The sequence below is a fragment of the Beta vulgaris genome, chromosome 7 (assembly GCF_026745355.1).
Source record: "Beta vulgaris subsp. vulgaris cultivar EL10 chromosome 7, EL10.2, whole genome shotgun sequence".
NCBI lineage: Eukaryota > Viridiplantae > Streptophyta > Magnoliopsida > Caryophyllales > Amaranthaceae > Beta > Beta vulgaris.
Window position 1 is genome coordinate 54,764,300 of NC_079208.1, and position 21,102 is coordinate 54,785,401.

Sequence of the window (21,102 nt, forward strand, 5' to 3'; positions counted from 1 at the left end):
CGCCGAGCTTGGGGGAACCGAGCTCAGCTCCAGCTCGTGATTAGAATTTGCGGCTCGAGCTCGGCTCGTGAGCTCGTTTAGGCTCGGCTTGTGAGCTCGTTTAGGCTCGACTCGTGAGCTCGTTTATCTTTCTTCTATTATATACCTTAGTTAATATCTTAAAAGAAATACTTAATATAATTTTCAATATATATAAATAATTTTTTAATATATAAACAATTTTTTAATATAAAATATTATTTAATATATATATTTTTAATTTAAATAATTTTTTAGTACTAAATAATAATCGAGCCGTTCACGAGCTTTACGAGCCGAGCCCGAGCTCGAGCCGAACTTTGACCAAGCCGAGCTTTGATTGAGTTGCTCGCCAACTTGTCAGGCTCATTATCACCCCTAATCGGGACCATGCATGTCAATCAAAAAGAAAATGGAATAATTTTTAATTTTAGGAAGAAAACTAAAAAGGAAAGTGGGAGTAGTCTTATAGCGGATAGACAAAAAGGACTGTATGTGTTAATTTAGATTACAATAAGTTTATGAATTTATATTTTTTTTAAAAAAAATAAAGCTCCAATAGTGCATTAATCAATGGACAAAGCGTCCAAGAGTTCATAAATACAAATCTCCGTCGGTCAATGATTCTCCCACACTTATTCTACTCCAAAAGGCATTATATCTTAGCTAAGTGATTAGCTACAAAGTTCACACTCCTTTTTACATGCGACTATACTATGGAACTAGAACTAGAGTTATGAAATAAAATGTCTTCTAAAACGTTATCAACATTAGACATAAAAACTACAACTTTCGATAAACGAGACACTAGAATTTTGCTATCTGACTCCAGAATGATATTTGCATAACCATGATGTTTAGCAAGTTTTATAGCAAGGAGTGGAGCACGACTTTCATCAATTTTCGGGGGCCACCAATTGCAAGCACGAACTCTTCTAGTAGCTGCAAAGAGCACCTTACCATCCACACCCCTGGCTAAAACACCCATTTCAACCCACCCCTCAATGGCCAAAGAAGCATCCCATTGATCTTCACCACGCCCAAAGGTGGGGTAGTCCAGCTATGCGTACTAGGGGGCTGTCGAGGCACATGGTTCTTGTAAACCTGCTGGGCGTACATGTTATGGTCCAAATTTTGCCTCGCCAGACGAGCTAGTATCACCTCATTTAGAGTTGTTTTGCCTTGAAACACCTTCTCATTCCTCTCCCTCCATATGTTCCACAAAAGTATGGCAACACATTGGCGTTGGTTGCATCACCCTTCTTCCAATCAATCAGCGTTGCACTTCAATCATCCGCATCACTTCTCGCCAAAGCTTCACAACCAGTAGTTGATCACAAGTAGCTCACCCGAGGATAGTGGATGAGAGCATGAAGGCTCGTCTCCTCGACATTCTCACACCATGGACACACAACATTGTCAAACATATGTCTATATTTAAGCAAAGCTCGAGTAGGCAGAGTTTGAGAGCAAAGTCTCCAAAGAAAATGTTTTAGCTTTGGCAATATTCCATTCCCCAAATTTCCATCCAAGCTTCATGAAAATTCTCCAAGTCTCCTCCTTTTTCTAGCATGTAAGTTGTTTTTGTTGAATACAACCCGCCTTTTGAGTATGCCCAAGTAAGAGAGTCACTGGAAAATCTTCCACTGAGCGGGATAGACAAAATACAACGTTGATCTCTTTCATTAAAAATACGGAGTATAAGATCATGCTTCCATTTCATACTCAAAACATCAATTAATTCGCTTACCTTGCTAAGATCATCAAATTCACAAACTTGTGATAAATCTACCCTCTTCACCAACAACCCAAGGGTCATCCCAAATGCTTACTTTAGATCCATTCCCAGTGCACCACAATACACCTTCTTTAGTCAAAGCGTTGACACTCCATATGCTACTCCATGAATAACTTCATGCATAACCCAAAGTGGCGTCAAGAAACGACATTTTGGATAGTACTTCGCTTTTATCACTTTACTCATCAAAGACTCCTCGTGATGAACTAATCTCCAAACTTTCTTGCCAAGTAATGCATCACTAAAAACTCTCAAATCCTTGAAATCCATGCCCCCAAGAATTTTGGAGTGCACATATCTTCCTAGCTCTTCAAATGAATATTTCTACTTGGCCCAGTTTTCCCCCAAAAGAAGCGTGCCACAGCAGAACTTATTTTTTCAATGATCGAACAAGAGACTTTATAAACACCCATCAAATAATTAAGTTGGAATCCCTTGGATAATAGACTTTAGAAGTATCTCTTTCTCAGCACGTGACAACGTTTCTCTTTCCACCCCTGCAATTTCTCTACACTCTATCCATAAAAGTTTCAAACATAACTTTTTTAGACCTCCCGGCAACAGTAGGAAGACCTAAATATTTACTATGCCTGTCAACTTGTCTCATGGTCATAATACCCATCAACTCTTCTTGTTGTTCAGCACTGATTCCTTTGCTAAAAAGACACCTCTGACTTTTCATAATTAATTTTCTGCCCGAATGCTTGTTCATACTATGAATTATTGTTCATACTGGTTAAGAATATCAACTATAGTTCTGCATTCTTGTCGGTTAGCTCTTGCCTAAAGAAGACTGTCATCAGCAAAAAGAAGATGTGATATTTTCGGGCCATTTCGACTAGCCTTAGCGTCATGAATTTTTCTTTCCTGCACTTTCCTCTGTAACATATGAGAAAAAGCATCGGCTACAAATATAAACAGGTAAGGAGAAAGAGGGTCCCCTTGTATCAGTCCCGAGAAGGAGTCACATCACCAATTCACCACATACTCTTCCATTCAGAATAAAAAAGTAAGACACTGAAGAAACACAATCCATCACCAAGTTCACCCACCTGCCATCAAAACCCATAATGAGCAGCAATTTTCGCAAAAAATACCATTCAACTCTGTCATAAACCTTGTTCATATTCAAGGTTGATAAAACGAATTTCAATAAGTTCCACATAATAATACTTTTTTCTTCCATAATAATGAATAATATGGTCAAGGTTATAAACTTTTGAAAAAGCAAACAAGTAGAGTATTGCAAGATAAAATGAGTTGTTGCAACTATCAAATTATAGCTACTGAAGATTAGATGTCAAAATAAATTTAAGAAAATTAGCAGTAGATACAAAACCAAACCGTCGGATTACATGTTCCACCTTCAAAAGCTTCAAAAGCAATATTATTATTTTGCCTTTTCCAAAGCACTATTTCAATAGTTAAGAGCTATTTTAAATTTAATTTAACATATCTTTTCACATTCAGGGGTGTTGTCTTATAGGCTTTTTTTTATTCTTCTTGTTTGCTTTATCACATTTGTTTATGCAATATATCTATTTACATATTAGTAAAAATTATAAAAGTTTTGATATTCTTAATGTAATCGTTGAGACGAATCAAACAAGGTCTCCACATAATAGTACTGTAACTTGTAAGACTGTCAAGATTACGTATATCAATTTATATATTGGAATGAATTTAGACAATTCTCTTAACTTTCAAATATTACTATCAAGATTTCAAATAGGAAGAACAAAAAAAAAATGGAGGAAGTATGAACTTCTACAAACTAATATAGAACTTAATTTTATAACATTCTAAAAGCTTTTTTTGAAAATATTTAGAAACTTATAACTCAAACTTATCTCAACTAGATAAATATATGAAAACATATAGTATGAGTTATCTATCTAAATTTATTGGAAATCCTAATTTATTTTTAGAAGGTAAAGAAATTAAACCCTTGTTCATGTTATGAGTTGGTCAAACTTCTAAAGGCTACTTAAAATATTATTGGTGAAGATATTAATTCAGTTTTGAAAATAGAAGAGGGACATGCAATTGCAAGTATAGATGGTGGTGGGTAATACCGTAATAGACCCTATCAGGAACTGTGGATCAAGGTTCATTTTTTACGGATCTAGGTCAAATTTTGGATCATATGGATCCGGCCCGTAGGGTCTGGATTCGCCTTAAAAAAAGGATTTGAACAGGATCCTAAACTATTAACTGGATCCAGATGGCTTTTACCTGTTTTTATAATAATAATATTATTATTAAATATTATTTTATCATAATATTATAATATTACTTACTATATATGTAAAAATGAATTTTTGCTTGAATTTCGAATTATTGTTCTAAATAATGTTCAATTTTTGTGTGAATTTACTGAATAATTGAGTTCGAAAATTGGGTTGATTAATCTACAGTTTGATTATTGAATAGTGGTAAATAGCTGTAATGGGTATTTTTCAGAAATTAAATATAATTTTTGGTTGATATTGAATGAATTTATTGTTTAAAATCTTTAATTATTGTAAAAATTAGGGTAGTTTGAAGAAAATAGGCAAGGATCCGTTTTAAACCCGAATCCATAATATCCATAAGAATCTGAATCGTCATTCTTATTACTTTATGGATCCGGGATCAGGATCCTGTCCAGATCCTACCCATCTAATGGCAACTAAAATAGCTAGGTCGACAGTTGAGCAATGAAAAAAAGGAGAGGGGAGATAAGTAGTGTTGTACTCCCTCTGTTTATATATAATTACTTGCTATATTAATATTTGCTTTTCAATAAGAATTTAGGAGAGGATAAGTATGATGAGAATTATAACTTTACCGAAAATGACAAATATTTAGAAAATATAAGTACCAAAAAGACAAATTAAAGGAAAATATTGGTACTTTTAAGTGAATTATAATTACCAAATATGGAAATATAATAAGTGAAAAAAACATCCATTTAAAGAAAATATACTAAGTAAAAAAAAAACGAAGAGAGTACAAGAAGAGAGGAGTAGCTAAGCTAAGGGTGACAAGTTGACAACTTACATATAACGGCGTTGTCAGTAGTAAGTAGCAAAGCTGACGTAAAAATGGGAAAAGATGTGGGGATTCATGTAGTAATCAAATCTAATCTAAGTGCATGCAGATGAGAATATAATCCTTTCTTAATTTCTTTGTTGTAATTATACATACGCAGCGTTCCAATCCATAAATAATAATCAAATATTTATAGATATGGCTGCACTATGCAATCATTTCATACCCTCTTCTACAGTCCATCCTAATTTCAAATCCTCTATAAATTGCATACTCAACAACATTCCTCACTCGCTCATAAGTCATAACCTCTTACTTAACAAACACTACCTAGTACTCACTATTTCATTATTCTCCTTCAAACTCAAAACATGGCTGCTACTACTACTAGAACTACGTTTGTTCTCATCTTCATGCTACATTCTAGTCTTCTACTCATCCATGCTTTCGCACCCGCTTCGGATTTTGGTGTCTTACACTACTCTAACAGAAAGGTTTGCTTCGCATTAATATTGCATGCATGCTCGCTCGAGAAAACGTGCATTAATTAAAAAATGAAGTAGTACGGCCTAATGCTAATACATTCAAATCGAAAACAAACAAACAAATGATACCCACTCTTTTGACGTTTAATTTGCATGTTTCTTTCTTTTCATGCATCTCAACTAGCTAGTTATCATTTTTTGAATGCAGATTCTGATGGGAGTTCCAAAAGCTGAGCTGACTGCTAGGCCCATTTATGGTGTAGAATTGAGGGATGTTCCTTCTGGTCCAGACCCATTGCACCACAGTGGGAGTCCTCAAAAGAGGCCCAGAATCAGCCCATGAAGCTAGATAGACCCAGCTAGATGTTTTATTTGTGCCATATATATGCCATCTAATATTTGTAGTTTTTTTTGTTAATGGAAAAAAGTTGTTTTGAAGAATTTTGTAATATCCATCCATCCAGCTTCATGTATCATGTATGTGTTATGCTGCAAGTTTTTATGAAATGCAAGTATATTTCAACAATGGTAGTTGAGTATGAGATTTAAATTAAGATATGGTGTACAAGTTAATGAATAATAATGAGGTTCTCTTATTTTAAAAATGGCAAAAAGATAGCAAGAGATAATGGTCTTGCACGGGAAGGGAAAGTGGTTGATATGACAAGAATACATAATACATAAAAAGGGAGAGTAGAGTGTGGTAGTGAATGTATGAATTGCAGGGAGAAAAAAAGGATTAATTTGACAAGATTTCATTTGGGCAGCAGAGACAGAGAGAGATGATGATTGTTTTAACAAGGTTATTGACACAGTGCTGTAATTTTCTTGCGTCATCATGCTTTTAAACTGATGCTTTCGATCAATCTCAACTTTGAAGTTGACCTCTTCATCTAATTCCATTAAGAGCAATACTTTTACATTTGTAATCTGCACTACCCGTAACATGAAATAAGCATCCTAGCTAGTAGCAAATTCGTGATACACCATACACTACTATAAATTTATTTCACCATTTATCTCTATATATATACCTTTAATTTTTCTGTTAATTACTAATTTGAGAACTATATAGACATCAACAAGTCTTAGTTCATTTTATTGTTTTGTTCAATAAGCATCAGCTAAGCCCCTTTTTCCCTTTTATTTTCAGTTTTTAGTTCATTTTATTGTTTTGTTCAATAAATTAGTATCTCTTTATGAGATTTTCTCAAACCCTTTTATGGGGTTTTAGTTTCTGTTTTGGAAATCTCTTTCTCCCCTATGGGAGTTGTGAGTATGTTTTTAGGTATGAGAAATTATTCTCATTGGTTGAAGTTCGAGATTCAACCTGAAGAATTAGGGTTTCACAACTTCTGTAAAATTATGGAAGACTATCGGAGTACGTTCATCCCAAAATTTCCGCATCTGCAGATCGTATGCCGAACCAGAGCGAACTCACAGATTGCATTGCTTCAGATGAAGATTTTTATTAAGGCAAAATTAAGTCAAATCTGCGATGTTTACATTTCTAGGGTGATATGTATTTCTATTAGAATTTTATGTTTTTCAGAAATGACTTGTAAGTGCCGTTTGGCGAAATATTAATGAAATCCCTTTTCTTTCAAAAAAAAAAAAAAAAAAAAAAACAAGTCTTAGCTTGTTAGATAGTATTTCTTCTTTTTTTAGGGGAGAAAGTCTGTAATAAAGTTGTTAAGTTTCGACTTTATTATCATATGACCTAATTAATAGCAAATACGGAATATACACTCGTTGGACATTTGGAATGAGGAGAATGGTTATGGTTGGTATGGTCATCAATATAAATAGTCATATTACTTCCCTTGTTCTATTCCATGTGAAATGTAAGGTCTTGGTACATGGATATAGGAGAAGAAAGAGATAAAAAGAAAGAAAAAGAGTGACCTATTTGATGAAGAGAGACATAAAGAGAAGTAAGCAACAAATATAGTAACGTTTTATTTATTCTAAAACCACCTATTTATTTTTAAATGGAGGAAGTATCATTTACAAAAGAGAATAATAGAAGTAGGGGATTAATGTGGACGACCACATGATGATATAAATCTTAATTATTGATACGGACAATTCATCTTATCATAATTATGATTATAGTGTTGTAGTTGTTGAATGGTCTTACTCAAGAGCGAGCAGACAATTCAACATTTAAATTAGTTTGTCAGTTGTCCTAGAAATTAAAGCAACATAGAAATGAAGTATAGAGAGAGAAAAAAAATATTTGAGAAACTCTGTGTATATATTCAATTGTATTTCATCAGAGAGAAAAGGGGGAAAGAAGAAGCTACTTATAGTAGCAAATTACAACAACTAACTAAGCTGTTAGTTACTTAAAACAACTAACTGAGTTTGTTGTTACAATAACTGAACAAAATTAACATAAATAGGTTTAAAACAACTAATCAACTATATACAAGTCTTATTCTTCATATCCCCTTTAAGATGGATATGTGACAAGTCCACAAGGCCAAGCTTGGAAGCCAGATAGTATTGATGTTGTAGTCTAATAAGAGCTTTAGTAAATAAATCAACCAGCTGTTGATGTGTAGAAACATGATATGTTTAATCTGAAGAAAGCCTGCTTCAATCTGCTCTCTTACATAGTGACAATTCCTCTTCAAGTGCTTAGTCCTTTCGTGAAACACTGGATTTTGAGCAATGTGTTTAGCAGTCGTGTTATTACAAAGTAAAGATATGCTGACTAACTTTTGCTTTTTAGTTTTCCAAGACACAAAATGAGATCCCATAAATATACAATAAGCACTAAGTGATCTACTTGTGTAAGCAATAGTACTCCAATCAGCATCACTGTAAGCACAGAGCTTCAAATAACTTGTAGCAGATAAAATAATCCCAAAATTGAGGGTATGTTTTAAATATCTCACAACATGCACAACTGCCTGTAAACGTGGCTTTCTAGGACAACTGACAAACTGACTTAAATGCTGAGTAGCATCGATAAATCAGGTCTGGTGATGTTAAGGCATAACCATCTATCTATATATCAATAAGCTTTTTTTATGGACGTTAATCAGTAAAATGTTCACATATTGAGTACTAACTTTAATTTCTGCTCATATATCAAATGATGCAGGCTCCTATGTCATATACACTACAATCAATGATTAACATTAAACATACCCCTAATAGTTATCGACCACTCAGACACTCACTAATGATTAACTTACTTAGTTGTAAACATGGTTATTAGACAGGATAACCCAATGACTAAAAGATTAAGGTCAATCTTATAGGGTTTTTTTATTAGACACGACTTTAATGGACAAAGTCATTATAGGACCAATAAAATAATCCAAAAATTTTGAAAAATAAAATAGATATTGCAAGAAAAATTACATGAACGGATTCCTGTTCAACTATACTCACTCTTATCTCTCTCCGTTCACTATATTTCCTGCTTGTTTCTTGACCCGTCCATTATCAACCTGATAATGACCCCCCAACCCGCACCGCATTAACGTGACCTACTATGACCTGATTTGCTTTAACTCGCACTACCCCTGACTCAAGTTAGTCAAGTACCCAACCCGTCCAATAACCAAGTCTACCTTGTTGTAGTTTGTAGTGGCGGATCAATGTCACGCTGGTTCGAAAACACGGGAATTACCCCTCTCTCTCTCAATTCTCAAACGCACGACTGACGACACTTCGTCGCCGACCACCGACGAGCAGACCTGCATTCCGGCGGTGAGGAGGCGCCCCCCCAATTCACTTCAGTCGAGTTGTCGACTCACACTCTCAAAAGCCACAATACACAGTAAGTTTTGTGTTAGGGTTTTTATTTTTGTTTTTCAATTTTCATATGTTCCTACTTTATAAGTTTATATATATTAGATTCTTGGATTAATTGAATATTTATATGTAAATTGTTGAATGTTGATATTGTTCATTAATTAGTTAGGGCTTGATTATTGAAATTCGGAAATGAAATCAAATTTTTGAAATTGAAATTGACAATCAATTAATTTTCATTAATTCAATCTGGAAATGAAAAATGATGCACCCTAGTCAACTAAATCTTATGTATTGAACAACTTTTGATATTTTAATCAATTCAAGTTTCCCCTGCTGGTAAAAATTCAGGAAACCTTGAGGCTTGAGGTCACTTTCAAGGTTTACATTAGACAGAAATACCAGGATATTGCATGACTACTTTGCAGTTAATTTGCAACTATGTGTCCACAATATTGATAGTACTCTCTCTCTTTATTTCTCTTATAAGTAGTTGTTACTTGTAAAGCAGTAAATGATAAGCAGATTCCTTCTTTAAATCTACATACGATTCTCGAATACTTTACTAACTAGACTAGATATTACTCGTCTCATGTTATCTGCTAGTATTTAGTAAGCTGTAAAAAAACACAAAATAAAATCAGGCTATGATAGATATCTTCACACAATCTACATATTGTAAGTTTGTAGGCTCCTGATGATACAAAATTCAAAGTTCAAAGTATATGACTACATGTATACAATTAATAGTTGAGGTGTTTGATCATACTATCATAATTTATCATGAAAGTAAATTGAATCAAAAACACTTTTTTAGCGAACAAATACTAAACTTAGTTTAACATAACCTTAGAATGATTTACTTTATCAACTCCTATTTGATTATTTGATGAATAAAACTACTCCAATAGTTATCTATATATCGTATAAATCTATATCTTTCCAAAGCTCTTCTTATCGCAAGATTTATACTAGGTGACTGTTGTGTAGTATTATTGTTGAACAAAATCAATGTTTTTATAATTTGGATATTTTGCTAATAAGACTTATGTATTGAGTAATTTTTGTGAACTTTTTCCCACTACTTTTGTGTTTGTTGTACGTCCGTATCCCCATATTCAAATTATTGGGTCCACCACTGGTAGTTTGCTGACTTGCTCACTATTGGATGTGGCAATTTTCTAGATTTATATCTCCTACAACATTATTGAAGTTGCTATTAAGTGAAATGTATATCTCAGGGCAAAAAAAATTATATGAGCTTATCATTATTTCCTTGTGGGATTGGTGGTGTTGGAGCCACGATAGGTGGGATTGGGGTGTGAATGGGTGGTGCAAGATGGCAGGGGAGGGGGAGAGAGAGAGAAATAGGTTTAAAGAATCTTAGCCCTTGAATTATTGAGAATTTTCAAACTCTAACCAAAAAATATGTGTATTTAGATTTTTATTGCCCATTGTCTTCATCTTGCTATCTTATGTTTTATACTGTATAATGTGCGACATTTACTTTTTCATGTTCTCCAACACGCTTAATATATAATAAAAATAAATGTTGGAGAACATGCTTCAGTAAATGTTTTTTATATATAATTTTGAGAGAATATATCCAAAGTTGGTCAATGAATAATGTCCAAAAGTTAAATGTTGCATCTAAAAATCAGTGGTAATATATAATAAAAATTATAACATCAAATTAATTTATTAATGTAAGCAATTATTGTGCCTGATAGTTTTGCGGTATGCCAATTAGCTAACTTGTCGATTTTAAATTTTCAACTACTATATTATGAATTCTATCTAACTTGTGAATTTCAGCTTCTTTTCAGCTATTATTGCGAAACATAGCCAATATATGGAAGTATATATATCCAGCCGATGGAGAAATAACAAAAAGAGATGCATTTGCCTCAACACATTGCAGCTTGTGCTTCACTTTTGGAACTCTGTTGCACAACTAAGAATCTCCAGCAACTCCAGCAAATCCACTGTCAAACCATAAAAATTGGCACTTCTTACAATGACTTTATTAGAGCAAAGCTCATCTCTTCTTACACCTCATGTGCTCAATTGTCCGATGCTCATTATATCTTCTCTGTTACAAACCGTAAATCTACCTTTCTCTATAACACCCTGATCAGAGGCTACGCTTCCAGTAAACAATTCCATCTTTCTCTTTCTTGTTTCCATCAAATGATCCTCGCCCGCAAATCCATTAATGTCAACACCCTCCCCGCCGTCCTCAAATCTGTCTCTGCACTTTCGCTCTTTACACTTGGCCGACGTATCCACACTGTCATTTTGGTTCATGGCTTAAGCTCCGACCTTGCCCACTGCAACGCCTTGATTACCATGTATGGTAAATGTGGTGACTTGCATTCCGCACGCACACTGTTTGATAGAAGGCTTGAGAGGAACTTGATTACTTGGTGTGCCATCATGGGTGGGTATGCAATGCATGGGAATTTTGATGAGGTTTTCTTCTTGTTTGATAGGATGTTAGAATCAGGTGTTTCACCTGACGGGGCCATATTCACTACGCTTCTTACGGCTTGTAGTCATGGAGGGAGAATTCAGAAAGGGAGGGAATGCTTTCAAATCATGGTTGAGAGGTTTTGTTTGAGGCCGAGCATGGAGCATTATACTTGTATGGTTGATATGTTGGGTAGAGCTGGCAAAATACAAGAAGCTGTAGAAGTGGTTGAGAAGATGGAGATGGAGCCTGACGAGGCTTTGTGGAGAGCATTGCTTGGGGCATGCAGATTTCATGGGATTTTTCAGATTACAGTTAGAAAAAGGATGTTTATATTAGCAGATCAGTGAATCAATGGGAAGTTCAATGGGAGTGCTTCAAAACTCACAAGATAGAGAAGCAATTTGATGTACAGTGACTCATGCTTATTTCCATTGATTTATAACTTTTTTATGTTTTTACATACAATTCAAAAATACGTGCACTTCAAAATGGTTATGTCCTGAATGCCTGGTGCCTGTTGGCCATCAAAAAAAAAAAAACAATAACACAATTTTTTTTGGTGCAAGCACACATAATTATTACTCACGGTCAAAGTGATTCAAGTTACTAAGGTCCTCTTCTTTTGGATTTATTTTTAGTTTAGTTAATATCAGTTTAATTTAGTTACTTTCAGTTTAGTTTGGTCCAATTTCTTTCAGCAATTCAGTTTTTAATAGTTTATTTCATTTCAGTTAAGTTCAATTCCTCTTAGGGTTTGTTCTCCCCAACTTATTTTCAGTTCAGTTCAATTCAATTCAGTTCAGTTCAGACCAGTTCAGTTCAGCTCTTGATAATACTTTTACTCTCACATATCACTATTCATTTCAGTTCAATTCAATTCAGTTCAATTCAGTTCAGATCAGTTCAGTTCAGATTAGTTCAGCTGTTTTATGCCGAAGAGAACAGACCCTTAGTCTCAAAAAAGGGACCTAAATTCTATATATAGGGCTTCAGAAACAAAACTCGATGTACGCTACACTAAGAAAAAACAAAATTCTTTGTCAGCCACAAAACAAAAATAAAGGTACCAAAAAATCGTGGACATTCCAAAGAGAGGAAAAAAATTATCTATTTATACAGTGGAGCAAACTGAATTGACTAATAAATTGACGGGCATCGGCTCTTAAGTACAGGAGTCTGCAAATCCAGTAGACCTATCAGGTATACATCCCCTGGTATAAACTCGATGTATTCACTCTTGTGCTGCAGCAATTTCTCTTGCTTATATCCCGCTTCATTCTGCCAGCCGTGTAACATCACTCGGAGTGGCAGATTGAAATCGATGCCTGAATAGTCTTCCAAGTCATCAGCAAACGCCTTCAATTGATCAACGAGTGAGCATGCTCCATATCTGGCCGATGGCCATGCAGTGCAGTGCAGTGCAGTGCAGTGCAGTGCAGTGCAGTGCAGTGCAGTGCAGTGCAGTGCAGTGCAGTGCCCTGCATGATCAGCTATGATGGTTATGATCTCATATGCTTCTCCTTTGATATCCAAAATCACTTAGCTAAATACCGACTCTCTTCAGATCGTTCCTCATCGAGTGCCTTTAATCCGTCAGAAGTTCCATCAGTACCACCCCAAAGCTGAATACATGAACTTTAGTTGTCACTTGCCCTGTAACTGAGTCGAGAAAATGAGGTTGGTTAAAATGAAAATTTGAATTTTTTTGTGCAAACAATTGACAACGTTTGAACACTAAGGTAACATTGAGCATTAAGCTCAGTAAACTGTCAAACAATAAAAGATAATAACATGAAAGGATTTTTCAAGGATGGATGATAAATGCAGTAGTAAACACAACAAGTGACATAAAATTTACAGCTACAATATCCATCCAATGGAACTAATGAAATTAAAAGCATGCTGCTCTTTATCATAAATAATTCACATAATTGCATATTTTCAATGAACAAAAAGCTAAAGTACTATTGTCAATTTGTCAGCCTAAGATGTATACAGAAATATATCATATAGCTTGCTATTTTAAATTCAATACAGCGAAAATTTCATCATAATTTCTGTAACTCTGTAATCCGTATTAGTACAAGAGAAAAAAATGGTTTGAAATGAAATAATAAAGTAAGATGGGGAGAATAATTGGAGAGATAATTGTAACATACCAGCTTATTTAGGAGCAGGATACCTTCCTGCAAGCTTAGTGCTTTAAGAGATAGAGAAGCAATTTGATCTACAATGAAGGATATGCTTATTTCCATTAAAGTTCTGTTTTTCCTTACAAGTCAAAGATACATGCACTTCAATTTTGAGGGTCACCTTATGATTCTGGTAACAAAGTTTCTGGAATATATCCATATATCCCCAGGTCATAAGACAGAAGCTCCATAATTTCGTAGATTGAATCTGTCCCACTATGAGATTTATCACCGGCCATGAATTCATGAACGCCACCCTCTATCTCAATTGAGCTTATTCCGGGTTTCTTCTGTATCCCCCGAGTTTTCATTTTCCTTCTAACCTTACCTGCTCCCTCCCAACTTCCAACAGCAGCGTACATGTTTGCAAGCATCACATAGTTGGAATCTGAGCTAGGATCCAACTCAACCAAAAATTTCATAACCATCTCTGCTAAGCCAATGTCCCCACAATTTCTACATGCTGCCAACAGCGATCCTAAAACAACTTCATTTGGCTTCATCGGCATATTTTTGACTACACGTAATGCATCTTCTAGTCTCCCTGCACGGCTGTAGAGATCAACTAAGCAACCATAATGCTCAATACGAGGAGGAAGATTGTGAACTCTTTTCATGTCATCAAAGTACTTGAGCCCTTTATCTACAAAACCAGCATGACTACAAGCAGTGAGAGCTCCTGTAAAACTTACTCCATCTGGACTGAATCCTTCCCTCTGCATCCTATCAAAAAGTGTCAATGCCTCCTCAACATGGCCATTGGCAGCAAATCCACCTAGCATTGAGTTCCATGATACCAAACTACGAGTTGACATCTTCTCGAAAATATAACGAGCAAAATCTACACGTCCACATCGTGAATACATATCTATGAATGTGTTACACAGACGAATATTATCCTGAAAGTCCTTCCCCATAACAAACCTATTAGTCCACAACCCTAAACTAAGGGCACCTAGATTAGCACACGCCGAAAGCACCGCAATGACAGTCACATAATCTGGCTCAACCCCATCAAGTTGCATCTCACAAAAGCATTGCAAAGCTTTCTTATAAAGGCCCTTTTTCACAAATCCACCAATTAAAGCCGTCCAAGAAATGGTGTCTCTTTTAGGCATTTCATCAAACAGTTGAAGTGCATTATCAACCTTGTCATTTCTCATATAACCATCAATCATAGTATTCCAGGACACAGAATTCTTGTGGAAAATGTGATCAAAAGTGAGTCTTGCCAATTCCACAAGGCCACATTTTGAGTACATATCAACGATGGCGGTACCGACTTTAACGTTAGGCCTATCAAGCCCCAATTTAAGAACATAGGCGTGCATTGAAGCTGCAAAGTGATGACCTTGTGATGGATAATGAGCAATGCCAGAGAGAAGAGTGATGAAAGTAATGTGATTAGGTTCAATGCCAGAAATTCGCATTCGAGTGAATTCATTTACTGCTGCAGAAAGTTTGCCATTTTTACAGAGATGAGCTATGGAAGAGGTCCATGGAACAATGGGATCAACCACCTGTTTGTGAAATTGCTTAAGAGAGATGTTGTTACTGTTAGGAGAGATATTGTGTTGCTGTTGGACTTGACTTAAGGTGGCAGTAATGGTAATGGTAAACCCCATTTTTTTGTTTCTGATTTCCTCAATTATACTGCTGCGTAACCTTTGAAATTGAGATACTGATGCAAGTTCTTCCGTTCCGAATCAGATAGATAGATGATATCAGAAAGAGGTTGACAAGAAATTCTTTTATAATAGATTATTTGTTGGTTTTTTTTTTATCCATATGAGCCATGAAGGTAGTACAAAGTAGAAAGAAGGTGAAGGGGTTCTAATTTGTAACCTATCGTTCACTGCACATTAATCTTAAGTTCTTAACCGTTAGACTAAGATATCCTTGTTACTATTTGTTCCTATGTTAGACTGGTGCTGGAGGTGTTCCACAAATGTCTTACTTGAGTTACTTCCCATATTGGGAAATTACTGCACTTTGACTGGTGTAGTAGGCTAGTAGCTAATGAGAAATGCACTCAATTTGCTGCCTATATCACTAGATTATTTCTTGGTGCTAAATTAATTACTTGATGGGCATACCTGAAAATACTCCTTGGCTTCAACGGACCTTATATTATGGTAATTTTATTTGCTTCTTATACTCTTAAAAGTATTTTCTAATTGTATGAATGTTATTTAGTTTAATTAGTAATTTTTTGTGAGAGTGGTAGTTGGTATCTAAGATGTTGGATCAAATCTCATCTAAATTGCTGAACTTACTTACTCATTTACACCAAAATTTTTTTTGCTAATCGATCCAAGATTATTAACTATTAAAATAAATTACTTTAGGTTAACATTGAAGACAAGTAACAAGAAAAAACATATATGGGTGATAGAATATGATTATTGGTTAACATAATTTATTACATTAGACTACATTCGTTCCTAAATAATCTGCATACTTTATTTTCATTATAACCAAGTCAAAATGTGAAAAAGTATGAGAGAGAGCGGGAAGAATTATGAAAAGTGGGGAGTAAGAAGTACAAAAAATGGAGGCAGAGAGAATTTTTCGAAATGGAGGGATCAACTTGGACTTTCTGAAATTAATTTTCAAGGACAAAACTTCACCTGGTGCAATAATCGCTCGGAGCCAGAACGTGTTTATGAAAGATTGGATAGGGCTTATGCTACAGAAGATTGGCTGCATAGATACTCAGAAGCAAGGATATTGAATATGCGATTCTTATCTCGGATCACAGCCCAATTCTTCTCATTTCTCGCCAATTTATTCAAAAAAGAAGTCACCAATTAAGATGGAATCCTGGTGTTTGATTTCAAGGAAGTGGAGACTCTAATTTCCAATCACTGGAAAGTTTCATATAGTGGATCCCCGATGTACGAGGTAGCTCAGAAATGTCGAAGCGTTAGGTACAAGCTCTTTCAATGGTGCAAAAATTACAAATTTGAGAACAATATTAATTGGGAAGAATTTCTGTCTAAGTGTGGCGAGATTCAAGCTAATTTGTCTATGAGTGGTGGAGGAAAATTGGACGAAGAAATCAAAGAAGAGAGTATTCGCAAATTGGAAGTTCAATTAAAGTTCTGGCAACAGAGAGCGAAGAGCAAATGGAAGGCATGGGAGGACACCAACTCCAAATGGTTCTTTCGAAAAGCGAAAAGACGTAAGCAGAAAAACGAGATCTTGGTAATCAAAAATTCAGCAGGAAAATGGGTTTCATCAAAGCAGGACATCCAGGGGGAATTTCTTGGTTACTTTGCAAATATTTTTCAAGGATCACAACACACTCAGGAATACTGGGAAGAGTTGGACGGGATTAGGCATCTGGTTCCACAAATCGACATCATGCAAAGGGAAGATCTGATCAAGCCAGTTACAAGAGAAGAAGTCAGAAATGCAGTGTTCCAAATGGGAAGCCTGAAAGCCCCGGGGCCGGATGGCATTCCAGCCATTTTTTACCAGAAGCACTGGTCAATTGTCGGAGAGGACATATGGAGAGCGGTATCCCATTTTTTTTTACCTCTGGATTTATTCTTCAAGAATGGAATCAGACAAATATCTGTTTAATTCCTAAGGTTGAGCGTCCGGAGCAAGCGTGTCAATTCAGACCCATTAGCCTGTGCAACGTAATCTACAAAATCATCTCGAAGATCATCGCCAACCGGCTAAAACCAATATTAAAGAGCATAGTGACCCCGTACCAGAACGCGTTCGTTCCAGGAAGGTTGATTTCAGACAACTGCCTCATTGCACATGAAGTTGTCAACCTAATCAAACAACGCAAAAAGGGTACGCATTTCTTAGCCGCTCTCAAGATTGACATGTTTAAAGCATATGACAAAGTGGATTGGGACTTCCTATTTTGGTTATTGACGCAAATGGGTTTCCCGCCATTTTGTCGACAATGGATTATGCAATGTGTCACCACTGTCTCCTATTCTATCCTTGTAAATGGTGAGCCTACTACAAGATTCAAACCATCGTGCGGATTACGGCAGGGTGACCCTCTTTCCTCTTACCTGTTTATTTTGATAATGGATATTTTGTCTAGATTGTTGCTAGATGGAGTTAGCACTGGTTCATTTCAAGGAATCAAGCTTTCTCGATCTAGCCCGGTTTTGTCTCACCTTTTTTTCGCAGACGATTCTCTAATTTTCTTCAAAACCACCCCCGAAGCTTGTGCAGGTGTGAAAGATATTCTTGCTCGGTTTAGCAGATTGTCGGGAGATAATCAATTACAACAAGTCCCATATCATGTTTAGCCCAAACACACCCCTCAGGTTTAAGAGATTCATGAGAAGTATTGTCGGCACTCCCTCTGAAGAGTCTTTAGGGAAATACTTAGGATGTAATATTGAAGTGGATGGTAGAAGTTCTAGAAAATTTCAACCATTGGTAGAGAAAGTAGAGAGGAAGGTTTCCAGCTGGCATCATCTAACTTTGTCACATGCGGGAAGGGTCATATACATTAATAGCATCCTCTCCATGCTAAGTTTGAACATTCTAAGTGTTTTCCTCATTCCTAAGACCACGGCCGATAAGATAAATGCGATTTTTGCTAGATTCCTTTGGGCCAATCCCAACTCTCCATCGCCAATATTCTGGAAGAGCAGGAAAATCATCGAACTGCCGAAAGGAGGAGGAGGGTTAGGGATAAGGAATGTCCACCTTTTCAACAAAGCACTGCTAACGAAACAAGCAATCAGAATCCATAATTCACGTCAGTCTCTGATCTCACAGGTCCTCTTAGCCAAATATAAAGCATCTCCAGTAGATATTGTTTTACGGAACAAAAAAATGGGCAGAGTATCTTGGGGATTGAGAGGACTCTGTAGGCGCGTTCAGGATTGTCGCGCGGGTTTCACAAGTCAAATTGGTGATGGATCAAATACAGACATCGAAGGTGATAAATGGATTAGGGAAGGCCCAGTCATAGTGAAATCTGGGATTAATCTAGCTCACATGGGAATTCGACAGGTGAAGGATCTTCTGAACACACAACAAAAAACATGGAATTCTTCGCTAATCTGGAAATGTTTCAACTCTGACACTGCCATGAAGATATTAGCCACTCATATACCGGCAGAAGACCTGCATGACAGATTTGTTTGGAGCGAATCAAAATCGGGTGTACCCAAGGTCAAGGATATTTATGCATTCTATCTGACCGACAAAGGAGAATTGAATATCACGCAGGAAAACAGACAATTCTGGAACAAACTTTGGGCCTCCGATCTCATACCAAAATGGAAGTTCTTCACATGGAGACTACTGAATAAGGCTCTGGCTACTAGCTCCAATCTCCTAAAAAGAAACATTTCGATACAAGAGATGTGCTTTCTATGTAAGCAATATAAAGAGAATGAGAGTCACTTATTCAGAGATTGCAATATATCAAGGCGTGTATGGGCAAACTCGCTTTTGGGAATAAGAATATGCCCATGACTGTCATATCTGTTGAAGAATGGATTAAGAACTTTCTCAAGCTATTCTGGAAGGAGGATGGCGTCAAGTCAACACGGGTATCAGAGTTCATAGCAACCCTATGGGCTATATGGATTCATAGGAATAACGTCGTCTTCAGGAGTGAAGAGGTGAATCCGGTCGCAATTATGAACTTAAGAATAGCTCTTCTCAAGGAGATTGAGAGAGTAGCAGATTCCGGGATAGAAACAACCCTCTCTCTCACACCGATAACTCAAGTTTGGATAGATGTCACGACTCTCAGCTTAGTTCTTCTTTTGACGAATGTATAGTTAAGGTTGATGGAGCTTGGAAGAGGCATAAGCAAAAGCATCCACGAGCGGGAATTGGATGGTCAGCCCTCTTGGACAATTCCAAAATTTTTGAAGGAAATGATGCAGTAATCTCTTTGTCTTCCCTACAAAGAAGCTCATGCAGTTCTCCGAGGGTTACGTGAAGCATACGCTCATGGTGTTAACCGAGTTCGCATTTACTCAGATAACAGAGTTCTCGTTCAAGCCCTTCACAAACGTCAATACCCTTTCGAAGTTGCATCTATCGCACATGATATACAGGCTTTGCGTAGTAAATTTTTGTTTTTGTAGTATCCATTATGTAGGTAGAGATGTAGTGGCCCCTGCTCATGCATTAGCTACAGCAGCCAGATTAGGTAGTCTCATATAACTTAAATATGTTTGTACTTGTTGTCAAAAAAAAAAAAAAAAAAAGAAGTACAAAAAATAAATAAAAATATAGAGCAGAGAGAAAAATTGAGTGGGTGGAGGTTTTAAGTGGATTAATTCATTTGGTAAGTTATCATATGGGGCGAACAAAAGTGAGGAATAATGTTGGACATTTTACCTTATATAAATAAAATAACAGCGTAATCAGTAAAAAGGAACGATCCGAAAAGAAAAGTGTGTAGATTGAAAAGTAACTGAAGTAGTATCTATAAGCATTGTGGTCAATACGTACTCCATTGCTTCCTTTTTGAATTTACTAACTTTACTTTGAAATAGAACCAATGAGTATGTCCAAAAGGTGGAGTGAACAAGTGAAAAGTGATAGAAATAAATTAAAAAGGTGTAGCTGAGCTATTATATTAAAAGTGGATCACACGGATGGAAAAAGAGAAGAAAATAGATGTGATATTTTACAAAAAAATAGATTAAACAATAATATGTAGATTATAAAAATAGATCAAAGAAAAAAGTGTATAAATTAAAAATAAACAAAGAAAGTATATAATACTACTATATAGGGCCAAAATGATTTGAAAACAAAAAAATTGTTGCTACCTCTTGTAGAATGTAGATGCAGTGATCCACTATATGATAGCTGTCAATTTTCAGAAAGAAGTTATTTCCTTCAATTTAAAAGAAGAGTTGAAGACAAAGAAAAGAATAGCTAAAAGAGGAACTTATCTTCCAACAAAAGCCACTTGAGAAGAAGTATAAAAAAACCAACACCAGATTATTATTATTTTGTTCTTTTCCTATTTCAGTAGCTCTGATTCTCTAACTCTGCAAGATACAATGTTAAATCTGCATACTGAGCCTGAAGCATATGACTAGTGCTCTTCATACAAATCAAGATATAAAAGTCAAAGAAAAAAAAGGTTGAGATTCATTAAAATTTGATGGTCCTGCAATCTACTGCATTCATGCAAGTTCCCACCTCATCACGTTAGCCAAACAACAGATATAACTCCATAAGTTACTACTCCCTATATGGATATATGCATTAGTGTAATAGTACAGTACACAAGGATACATCACCTTCTGGCTTCTATCACTTGCTTCTACATTCAATTTTGTAACTTCATTTATCAACCACCTTACATTTATG

General features: G+C 35.8%; 2 protein-coding genes across 3 annotated transcripts; one reads left to right on the forward strand and one right to left on the reverse strand.

The window, feature by feature from the left end:
- Positions 1 to 8,876: 8,876 nt before the first annotated feature.
- Positions 8,877 to 12,319, forward strand: LOC104899846 (pentatricopeptide repeat-containing protein At2g02980, chloroplastic). Of its 2 annotated transcripts, none has more exons than XM_010687126.4 (2): positions 8,877 to 9,130; positions 10,921 to 12,319. In XM_010687126.4, the coding sequence occupies exon 2, from the start codon at positions 11,002 to 11,004 to the stop codon at positions 11,923 to 11,925; it is 924 nt and encodes a 307-aa protein (XP_010685428.2). In that variant the 5' UTR covers positions 8,877 to 9,130; positions 10,921 to 11,001; the 3' UTR covers positions 11,926 to 12,319. The 2 variants fall into 2 exon arrangements, with proteins under 2 accessions (XP_010685428.2, XP_010685429.2); XM_010687127.4 differs by having other exon boundaries at positions 10,932 to 12,319.
- Positions 12,320 to 12,611: 292 nt separating this feature from the next.
- Positions 12,612 to 15,899, reverse strand: LOC104899847 (pentatricopeptide repeat-containing protein At1g05750, chloroplastic). Its single transcript, XM_048648662.2, has 3 exons — positions 13,892 to 15,899; positions 13,738 to 13,805; positions 12,612 to 13,237 (listed from the first exon to the last, which is right to left on the reverse strand). The coding sequence occupies exon 1, from the start codon at positions 15,393 to 15,395 to the stop codon at positions 13,893 to 13,895; it is 1,503 nt and encodes a 500-aa protein (XP_048504619.1). The 5' UTR covers positions 15,396 to 15,899; the 3' UTR covers positions 12,612 to 13,237; positions 13,738 to 13,805; position 13,892.
- Between the last annotated feature and the right edge of the window lie 5,203 nt (positions 15,900 to 21,102).

What these genes read in the sequence shown, in the direction of transcription:
- LOC104899846 (XM_010687126.4), top strand. Translation starts at nt 11,002, where the DNA reads ATGCATTTGCCTCAACACATTGCAGCTTGTGCTTCACTTTTGGAACTC.
- LOC104899847 (XM_048648662.2), bottom strand. Translation starts at nt 15,395, where the DNA reads ATGGGGTTTACCATTACCATTACTGCCACCTTAAGTCAAGTCCAACAG.